Source organism: Rhineura floridana, chromosome 6 (assembly GCF_030035675.1).
Source record: "Rhineura floridana isolate rRhiFlo1 chromosome 6, rRhiFlo1.hap2, whole genome shotgun sequence".
Classification (NCBI taxonomy): domain Eukaryota; kingdom Metazoa; phylum Chordata; class Lepidosauria; order Squamata; family Rhineuridae; genus Rhineura; species Rhineura floridana.
In genome coordinates, this window is record NC_084485.1 from 149,773,679 (window position 1) to 149,785,092 (window position 11,414).

Genomic DNA, 11,414 nt, shown 5'->3' on the forward strand with positions numbered 1-11,414 from the left:
TGTGGCAGGTTTTCCTCTGCCTTCAGTCTTTGGTGCAATAAAGCAAACTAAAGGAAGCCCAATGGGAAGGCATTCAGAAGTGGCTTCCTCAATGAGGCTACAGACTACTTGGAAGCACTAGAGCAAGCATGGAGGTCTCTTGGATGATGTCCTATCCTAGAAAGTACAGCAACATTCACTACTACTGAGTTCAAGACGTTTGATAAACAAACACCAGAGATTTTCATTATTCAGACGGCTCACAGTGATACTGTTGTTGAAGAGCAGGAACTTGCCTTGTACCATTTTCACACATGAGAATAAAGCACGCTACTAAGGCATGCTCACAAAAGTTGTGCTGTGTGTGCATATTGTTAATGTGGAAGAGAATTCTGATTCATCTGGCAACCCGTGTATGAGTAAAGAAAAGCTGGTTTAAGCTTCACACATGAAAACACCTCTGTAAGCTGACCAAGTAGGGAAAAAATGCTTATTTTCAGTTTCTCTGTTTGAGCAAACAGGCTACTCATTCCTTGGTGTGGTATATTAACCCAGAAGACATATATAGTGTTGTACTGCAGAAAAAGCTATGAGAAAGTCAGCCCTGACAGAACTCTGGTTTTGTGTCTGTGTTTTCATAATGCCTTTTTGTCACTGTGAGTATGAACCATAGACACACATGGATGGTTGCATGTTCAATCGGGTTCTTGTCTGGTTAGAATACAAGAACCCCACAGTGAACTGCATCCTACTGAGTCCTCGGAGCAAAGAAGAGTCAACTGAATTGAAACAAAGCAGGTCAAAAACAGTCATGTGAAAGATTTAGCCTTGTGCACACTGAGGTGAAATATGCAGTTTGAGCTATCTAAAATTTCTTCACTTCTAACCTGGCACCACAATCTCAGTAGTAGAATGCTGTTTCCAGGCAACACTAAGCCCATTCAGGACAGATTTGCCTCCACTGCTCATTTGGTACCATGCAAAAGACTGATTTGTTAACCTATGAACTAGCTATTGTCGATACAATTAAGGTCCCTTCACAAAATATTTTATTTGGGATATTTTATCCTACCTTTCATTTTAAACAAACAAAACAAAACCACGAGGCCTTGGAAAAAGAATAAAGTCAAACATGACAAACCTGTAAAATTAGGTTACATTTGATCTGTTAATTCTGTCTATTAACAGTCCATAAGTATTAACAAAAAAAACCTCTATCTTCTATAAAGATGGCTGGGTTAGCGCACAAGGCAAAATTATTACTATGCATTTATATCTCAACTCTCCCCCAAAACTGGGAGTCAAAATGGCTTACAAAAATTAAAAGACATGGTTTCTATATATCTGAATGTTCCAGAGACAATCAGCATTCTGTTTTTTTCTCTTTTTATACACTTTCTTGTCTGTTAAGATTACCAAATATGCAATACAGATAAAAACACAGATGTGAGTTTTATTTACTTTGTTTTTGGAAAACCAACAAAAACTCAAAGCAACATATAAGACATCTAAAAGCTAAACCTAAAATGCATCTTGATAATTATACAACAATAACCACAGCCTGATACACTCTTTCAGACTCTGGCAAATAGTTTTAAGATGTTTTCATACCAGCAGAAGGAAAATGATCTCTAATGAGAAGGAAGTCCACAAGGTGAGCACCATAAACAGAAGTGGCCTGCCCTGCAGTCTTCCTACTCTAAATACAGAGAAAGGTATCTCTCTGTTATTTAAAGAATAAGGAGGTACATATGAGAGAAGGCACCCCCAAAAGGTATGCAGAACCTAAACTGTTCAGGGGTAAAAAAGAACCAGCACCCTGAGTTGGGCCAGGAAGCTAAAAGGCAGACACTATTATTGTGCCAGGACTGGGATGACAGTCTTGCTTTTTGCCATCAGCCAACAAATAAGTAGACTAATGCTTCCAAACTATCTTCAGGGACAACCCAAAGAAAAGCTCTTCTTTCGAGTAAAGCCAGTTTACAAGCAACTACTGTCCCAAACTAGCACATTATTTATGTAAAATATTTTAAGAGGCTTTTTAGGGCTACGTTCTTACAAATCATACATAAAAAGAGCAGACAAGATACAATACATCCATATTAGAGAAGCATATAAATTACTATAGAGCACATTGCTGTGAAATACAAAGTTATAGGCAACAATGAAGAGAATGGTCTTCAAGGCCTACTTAAACACCAGTAATGATGGGGAAATGAATGAGGCATGAGACATTTGGAAGGAAGTTCAACAATTGGTGCCAACAAATCTTGTGCATGCTAACTTAACCAATCTTGAGGGCAGAAACTCAGGAAAAGCCCCTGAAGCAGATCTCAGTATATAGGCAAAACTACACCAATGAAGGTGATTCTTTAGGTAACCTTTGTAGCCCTAAACACCTTGGGACTGGGTTAAGAACAGCATTTTTTAACTGGGCCTGTAATCTTTCTGGTAACCAATGCAACTGGCACAAAATCAGAGTTAAATTCAGATTTTCTGGCCCCCGCATGCATTAAGGCAGCAACATTTTACACCACCTGCAACTTCTTGATTGCCTTCAGAGACATCCCTATGTAAAACATATTGCAGTAGTTCAGTCTGTAGATAACCAGTGCATGAATAACCAAGGCCAGGCCTGGATGCTCCAGATAAGCATACACACTAAAACATACAAAAAGCACTCCTGGTCCTGGCCCTTGCTGAGACCTGCCCTTCTCCAGCAGCACCACTAAGCTATACATTTGGTCCTGTGAGGGGAACACAATCCCATCCAGGACCACTTTGATACCACTATCCAGAACTTTTTGACTAAAAAACCCAACACCATCTTTCTGGAGTTTTAGCTTGTTCTCTCTAATCTATCCCAATATCACATCCAGACAATTGTTCAAGAGTTCTACTGCCTCCAGAAATTCTTAGGTGAAAAGGAGTAGTAGAGATGCTTGTCATCTGTATATTTAGTGAAATCCAAGCCAGATGACTTCTCCCAATGGCTTCATTTGAAATACTCTTGAGCCACATAAAACTTTACATTACTCCACCCCCTAAATAATTTTAAAGTCCATCTTTAGGAGAAGTACAGCATACATGTACAAAAGAGGGCCTTTTCCATGGTGGCACTCCATCCAGAAGTAGGTACAACGCAGAGACATAGTCTTCTTTCTGGTGCCAGGTTAAAGCCTTTTTATTTGTCAAAGCATTTAAGATTATATTTTTAGCTGGTTGAACCTTTTTATTCCTCTTACTGTTAGTCTGTTACAATGTTTTTGCATTTTTAAATGTCTTTATATATCACCCTGATACCCACTTTTGGATGGAAAATGGTTTATACATTTTTAAATAAAATGTTTACAAAAAGTGAACCTCTTGAAGACACATAGCTTATGGCTACATTCAAGCTTGTAAGAGTGAGAATCTTGATTTATGCAAACATTTGATGTTGCCCAAACTATCTTTAAACTAAACCTCAAATCTAGTCTTGTCTAACAGTTTTTAATTAATCCTATCAGTAGCCGCTTCTATTTTCAGTAGTCTTCCAGGAATTCTCCCATTTCTCAAACAGAAATTTCACCACCCTCGAGATAGGATTGTAGCTTTTGCAAGAACATGATTTCTCTCGCTTCAGCAGATATGAGGATCTTGTCTATTTGATACAACTTTCAATATCCTGTAAGCTTTTTATACCAAGCAGAAGTAGAAACTTCAGGCTTAGATCAGACTCAGGTCAGTCCAGTCAGATCACAGACACCTTTAATATCAAAATATTATGAGTGTGTAGCAATGGATATACAGTGCCTTGCAAAAGTAATCAGACCCCAGACCAATGCTCTTATATTTCTGAATTACAAATGGTACATTGTAGTTTCATTCTGTATTACATTTTATTTTGAAACACTGAAACTTAAAATCAATTATTGAAAGGTGACATTGGTTTTATGTTGGGAAATGTTTGTAAGAAACATAAAAAACAGAAACATGTTGCTTGCATAAGTATTCAACCCCTGTACTGTGGAAGCTCTCAGTTTACACAGATGAAATAAATTGCCCTATCGAGGACACACTTTACCATTGGCCTCCACCTGTGAACCATTAAAGTTGCTGTCACATTGTCAGGATAAAAATCCCACTGTTGAAGGATTGTTGGTCAGGCTGCGGATCTGAAGCAAAATGAAGACCAAAGAGCATTCTACAGAAGAGAGAGATAATGTAATACAAATACATAAATGAGGAAAAGAGTACAAAATTATTCAAGGGTTTGGATATCCCAGTGAGCACACCTGGATCAATAATCGGGAAATGGAAACGGCATCACACCACCCAGGCACTGCCAAGAAAAGGCCGTCCCTGAAAACTCAGCGCTCAAACAAGAAGACGAGTTGTGAGAGAAGCCACAGAGAGGCCAACAATCACTTTGAAGCAGCTACAGAGTTCAGTGGCTGGGAGTGCAGTAATGGTGCACCAGTCAACTGTATCAAGAGCTCTGCATAACACTGGCCTGTATGGGAGGGTAGTAAGAAAGAAGCCGTTACTCAAAAAGTACCATCTGAAAGCATGTCTGGAGTTTGACAGAAAGCATGAGAGTGACCCAGCTATTATGTGGGAAAAGGTTTTGTGGTCACATGAGACTAAGATAGAACTTACTGGGCAAAACTCAAAGCACTATGTGTGGCGCAAACCTAACGCTGCCCATGCCTCAAGACATACCATCCCTACAGTGAATTATGGTGGTGACAGCATCATGCTGTGGGGATGCGTCTCATCAGCAGGGACTGGGTATCTTGTTAAAATTGAAGGAAGAACTGATGGAGCAAAATACAGGGAAATACTGCAAGAGAACCTGCTTCAGTCCACTAAAAATCTGAAGCTTGGGAAGAAGTTCACTTTTCAGCAGAACAAGGATCCCAAGCACAAGGCCAAAGCAACACTGGAGTGGCTCAAGAACAAAAAGGTGAATGTCCTACAGCGGCCCAGTCAAAGTCCTGATCTCAATCCCATTGAGAATCTGTGGCGCTCTTGTGGTCCACAAGTGATGTCCAACCAACCTGAAAGACTTGGAGCGAATCTGCCAAGAAGAATGGGCCAAAATCCTTCCAACGCTGTGTGCAAAGCTGGTACATACGTACCCCAGAAGACAAAGCTGTTATTGCAGCGAAAGGTGGCTCTACCAAATATTAATGCGTGAGGGTTGAATACTTATACAAACAACATGTTTCAGTTTTTTATGTTTCTTACAAACATTTCCCAACATAAAACCAATGTCACCTTACAATAATCGATTTTGAGTTTCAGTGTTTCAAAATAAAATATCATACAGAACGAAATTACAATGCACCATTTGTAATTCAGTACAGCAGGGCCCCGCTTTACGGCGCTTCAGTAATGCAGCGGTCTCAATTAGATGCAATTAGACTAAAGCCCCACTCATACGGCGCTTGTTCTGCTTTTACGGCGGTTTTTGGGCGTCACACACCATTCTATTCAATGAGTTCTGCTTTTCAGTGGTTTTTGCTTTTCAGTGGGGGTCTGGAACGTAACCCGCCGTATGAGTGGGGCCCTACTGTAATATGAGAGCATTGGTCAGGGGGGTCTGACTACTTTTGCAAGAAACTGTACATCCAGATCCATAGTCCTCCAAACCTTAAGCTTGTGAGAACCATAAAGCACTTTAAAAAAGTGAATGACTAAACAGGGTATATAAAAAAATTGTAGATTAAATCCAAGTTTTAACACACATTAGTTTCCCCATGCAGTGCAGCATCTGAAAAACACCTCCACCTGTTTACAGAGAGCCCTTGCATTCTAACACAACTCAGGCAAATCATTCAAAATGAAGAGAAGTTATAAGCCAGGACATTCCACACCAACCTGCCTTAAATAGACTAAAACATTTTTGAAGAATCTGGTTAATGTATTATCTAAATGATTTAAGCCCAATATATGCCAATAGTACTATTATCCCATACTACCATTCCCTCCTTTTTGTCCCCCAGAAATTTAACAGACTTATTACTAAAATGAAAAACTTTTTTAGCAATATTGGCCAAATTAAAGAAGATCCACATTAACACAATACCACTATCAAAATACCCTGAGAAAATAGCTGAGTAAAATAATAATCACAAAGTAGCAAACTACCACAATTATAAGTTCAGTTCATGTACCAGTAGAGCTTACTATGTTGTCACAGGACAGAATTCTTCATAACATCCTATTGTACTCCAAATTTCACATGTACCATCGAGCAGCAAGAATTAATGAAATGAGAGGCACCGCCTTATTTTGTGTATTCCATTTTCCCTTTGAAACAAGGCAACAGGCTTGTGTATTGTGACACATCAACCATAGTTCCAGCATTTTCCTGCTTAACAATCACAACAGCAGAAGTTCACATATTGTTTTTTCAAACTTGAAGCATTTGCCTCAAATGCACAGACAAAAGAATGAATGTACAATGTAAAGGGTTGAATAAGCAAATTATTAAACTATTCCTCCACTAATAATCATTTACTGCTTTATAAAAAAGATCTCCAACTTTACACTTACTGCATCACAGGAGTGCAAACATTCAACCCTTTGCAGTCAGGAAGTGTCAAAAGCTTTCCCCCCAAATTACTTTGTCATTAAAGAACCCAGATCATTTTTTTAAGTGTGCATTTAGACTTCAAAATCCCAGCTCTACCACACACATTGTTCAAAGCACACCAAAGAGAAGAGAAATCCAGTGAGGAATAACCTGTTAAGATGCTTCAGAAATCAGCCTCTACAATTTATTACCACTTGGAGACAGCCCATTTCCTTTTTGCTTTGCATGTGATGGGATTAACTGTGAAACTGCTTTGTGACCTATTTAAATTATGTTTGACCACTACAAAGCAACAATTTAACCCTGAGACAGAACACTCCTTTGAAGTGTTTATTCCAAGTCCCTAAATAAACAAAGGCAAAATGGAATTGTATACTGTGCACATCCTCCACTCCCCCAATTGCACTTTGGAAAGTAGTTATTTTAATTTTTCTACCTTCATTATGCACTGGCATGTTTAATAGACTGAACTGGTCAATATTTAAACCTGAAAAATCTTAAATCTTATAACCAATTGCTTCTCCTCAGGAAGATGAAACCATGGTCCTTGTTAGCACAAGCGCAAGCCCCCTATCTTAAGCGAACAAGAGGATTGAGTGGAATTAAGCTGAGGGTTAACGACGGAAAAGATTCCTTCCACATTTATAAGGGAGCAGTGGTGGAAGGGATACGGAGAGGAAATGAGAGTCCTTGTATGGGAAAAAGAAAGTGCTTACTATACTAGTACAGGAAGCAAGAGAAGGAATAAACAGTTGCATTACAGAAAGCAACCTGAAAAATAATGAAATCTGCTCTAAGAATAAAGCACGAAGGCCAGAAATTGCTGATGAGAGAATATAAAGGGAAGAGAGGGGAAATAGTGAAGTTCCTTGTCTAGTTAAGGGATTCTACTATGCCCGTTGGAGTACAAAGCTCCAATCAGCTGTAAATGCATGCAGGTGGCAAAAGACATCTTGCCTGCAGGTGTTTCCTTAAGTGGAGAAGGATGAGAGGCAGGTGATGCTAACTCTAAAAGCTCCCCCACCTCAGATTGTAAGGAGGGAAGGGTACATAAGCATTAGGGATCAGACTAGCATTACATCTACATAGGATGCACTCCTCAACCTCCAAGTATATCAGGAATGCTACAGTGCTAAATACACTTAATGGGAGTACATCCCACCGAACTCAGTGGGAGTAGCTTCTCAGCAAAAGGCATAGGACTTGGCTAAAAATGTGAAGGCTACACCTTCACTTGACACCAACTCTCTGCTCTCACCACCCCGAATATTAAGCTCTTAGCTATTAACAGAGTATCCAAAATGCAACACAAGATAGTGCTGGAAGATGAGACCCTCAGGTCAGAAGGCACTCAACAAGCTACTGGGGAAGAACAAAGGACAAGTATGAGTAGTGCTGTGACTAATGGTGCAGCTGAGTCAAAGCTGAAAGGAAGCCCAGAGGCTGATGCGCACAGATGCGAAAGGAGAGTCTGGAGTTGTACGATGCACACAATAGGAACATGGAATGTGAGAGACATGATTTACTAGAAAAGACAATAATGCTGTGAAAAACAGAAGGGAGTAGAAAAAGAGGAAGGCCAAACGAGAGATGGATTGATTCCATAAAGGAAGCCACAGACCGGAACTTACAAGATCTGAACAGGGTGGTTCATGATAGATGCTCTTGAAGGTTGCTGATTCAAAGGGTCGCCATAAGTCGTAATCGACTTGAAGGCACATAACAACAACAAGCAGTTGGCAGGGGAGGACTACACACACACACACACACACACACACACTTTTGCTTTATGCATTGGTACTTCTGAAAAGCTTTCAAGAGAAAAATTTTTGATACACATTACACATGTGAGAATACAACTCATACAGGCTCCTACGTTCTTAGTCAAGCCATTGCTCGAAACAAAAAGAATGTCAGCTTGGAATGGGAAAAACGGAAGGGAGTGACAGTACAGGCTGCAGCTGCAGTCACCACAGTTGCAAAGTTAGGATTACCAGATGCCCCTTATCTAATCCAATACCAGGAGTAATAACTGCAGACTGGTGGGTGGGCCGTTTGCCTTAGATGTGGAAGGCCAGATGCAACTCAGCCATGGACACCAGGAGGCCTTTCCACCACCTCTCTCCCTCTGTACCCTATTTGGAAAAATGGAACAGTGCAACTCACTCCAATTGTTGTGAAAATGAATGCAAATTAAGGACTGATATTTGTACTGACTCTGCCCTGTGTCTTAAGTGTAAGAGCAAGGCAATGTATCTGTACACAACATACTTCTTGTACAATATAAGCCAGGGCCAGCTGCTGACGTTGAGCAATAGTTCATTACTGGCCAGGTCTGGCAATGATTAAGGCAGCCATTTACACTAGTAATTTATTCCAATGGACAAAACGAGTTTTGACATGCCCAGATGCCTCTGTTAACTAGGCTGCTATTTCAGTGTATCCAATTTCAACAATATATACGACTGTGATGCTTCAGCCTGTCCCCGATTCTGACACACCTACATGACAGCTAACCAGGAAAGGAGGTACAACAGGAGAACGGGGGGGGGGGATTGAATGTCACTAGAACAAATGAAGATCACAGCAAGTTGTGTGGACATCCTCTTTGCTTCAACAGATCCAGTTTAACGATAAGTACACCAGACAAAACCATACATGTACTTTAGACAGCACAATTGCTGCATATCCCTTGTTCGTTATAAATTCAATTTTGCAGCTTTACTGGAGGAAGAAGAATTGAATTAAGCTGTTATTAAGTAAGGCAGGGAGCGGCAGTGTGTCCGGCTAAAGGAAATGAAGTCAGTGGTACTAGCTGATCCTAATTTCAAAAACTAGTAGCGCCTGAAAGTCTTACCCTCTGATAAGGAGGGAAGGTTCCAAGGGCAATATGTTGGGGCCAGATTTGGTAAAGGCACTCGGCACATGTTTAATGGGGAACTCTCTTTTTCACTACTGTTACATATCTTCCTTACTTGAACTCTAGCACTGATAACATGCCCTCTTGGGTCCTGCTCCAGAACTCCAGCACGTCTCAAGTCCCTAATGAGAGAAGCAAAGAACAATAAGAGGTACCTCCTGCCCTATCATGAAGCTACAAGGTACATCCAGACCTTAATTTAAGCCAAGGCCTTGCCCAGAAACTTGTTTTCAGACTATATAATATATAACAAGGATGCATAAAGTGACTTTTCCCTCTACAATGAATAATCACTCTGTGCATCTGGGCTTGGTTTAGCAAGACTTCCAGACAGGCAGCCAAGGCAACAGAGCATAGTTTGCACTGCCACAAGATATGAGGATAGCCATTGTCTATGACAATTTTTTTTTAAAAAAGGATTAAACAAATTTGCAAGAGATAGAACTATCAACCACCAGGAGCAGTGATAAGGATACAGAATATTATTATTCTGTATATTATTCAAGATATTATTATTATTATTATTATTATTATTATTATAATATATAGAACCTCCAATTCTGCAGACAGTCTCTCTCCAAGGACCTTCCACAAGGAATAAACAGAGGACAGCCACCACTTTTATACTCTGGTGACAACCTTCAGAAAGTATTTAGTTAATCGCTTTCATTACCGTTTACAAAGCACTACTGGCATCCATGGTGCTTGGGAGTTTAACGCACACAAAGAAAAAGCACCTCCCAGGATCACTGCCCCCAGGATATTACAACTTCAGTGTTGACAGCGGGCAAAGACAAAGAGTAAGGAGATACATAGGTGGAAACCCAATGATGACTAAATAAACCTCAAATCTGCAAAGCAATACAGGTGTTTGGCGTCAGGCCCCTTGTTCTCACCATGGGCACCCCCCGAATCATCCAGTCCACCCCAGCCCCTCCGCGGCTCATGCCACCCACTCACCGAGATGCAGGGTGAGATTAATAGGGTTGGGGTACTGGATGCCGGCCAGCATGGTCTGGCTCTGCCACCAGGTGCTATCGGCCTGGTTGTTGTAGTCGGTGAGGAAGGCGGCGCCGTGCTGCAGGTGAGGCTGGGCGGCGTCGCACAGGTGGCACGACTTGGTGACCCCAGTGACGCCCGTCTGCACGCAGTACTCCTCGGCCGGGGTGCCGCACGTGTTGGTGGCCACCACGGTCGCGTTGAAGGCGGCGTTGACGAACTCGGGCATGCAGCGCTGGAGCCGCCCGCTCTGCTCGTCCACGCACTCGTCCATGGCGCCGCCGCACAACCCGGGCAGCAGCAGCAGCAGCAGCGACGGCGAGACGAGCCCAAAGCGCAGCCGGGCGTTCATCCTGCTCTCCTAGCCTTCCTCTTGGAACCCGAGAATCAGCCCCTTACCTCGGAGACGGCCTCCCGCAAACACAGCCTGCCGCGCACGCCTTGCAGCCTTTCAGAGAAAGCGGACACGGGCCCCGGCTGGTCGCAGGAGGAGGAGCAGCCACACCAAGGGAGCCGCACACAACAACTCTGCACATAACACACACACGCACGCTCTCTCTCCACCCTCCACTCTCTTTGCTAAAGGGTGGGGGCACCCGCGTTGCACGCTGGGATACGGAGCCCTCCGGAGGAGGAGGAGAGGAGGAGGGGAATGGGCTTGACTGGAGTCCTGGCTAGGAGCCCTCCTCCTCCTCCTCCTTGGAATGCTTTGAATGGGGAAGAATTCCCGCATGGGAACTTACTGCAAAAAAAAAAAGGAGCCCTGAGGGAAAAGAGGAGGAGGTAGCAAATCCTGAACTTCCTGCAGCACTGTCAGGACTTTTTTTTTTTTTAACTATTCGTAATTAACAAAAAGTTGGCGAGAGCGGTCGCAGAGACGATTTTAACCCAATTCCATCCATTTTTACTCGGAAGGAAATCGACTCCATTCCA

General features: G+C 42.0%; 1 protein-coding gene across 1 annotated transcript in view; it reads right to left on the bottom strand.

Moving 5' to 3' along the window:
• Nucleotides 1-11,189, bottom strand: part of LAMC1 (laminin subunit gamma 1) — a 195,643-nt gene extending 184,454 nt beyond the window's left edge. The window contains exon 1 of the mRNA XM_061634068.1: nucleotides 10,443-11,189. Coding sequence (XP_061490052.1) covers nucleotides 10,443-10,833 — 391 coding nt within the window. The 5' untranslated portion in view covers nucleotides 10,834-11,189. The remainder of the gene's footprint in view (nucleotides 1-10,442) is intronic.
• Nucleotides 11,190-11,414: the final 225 nt, after the last annotated feature.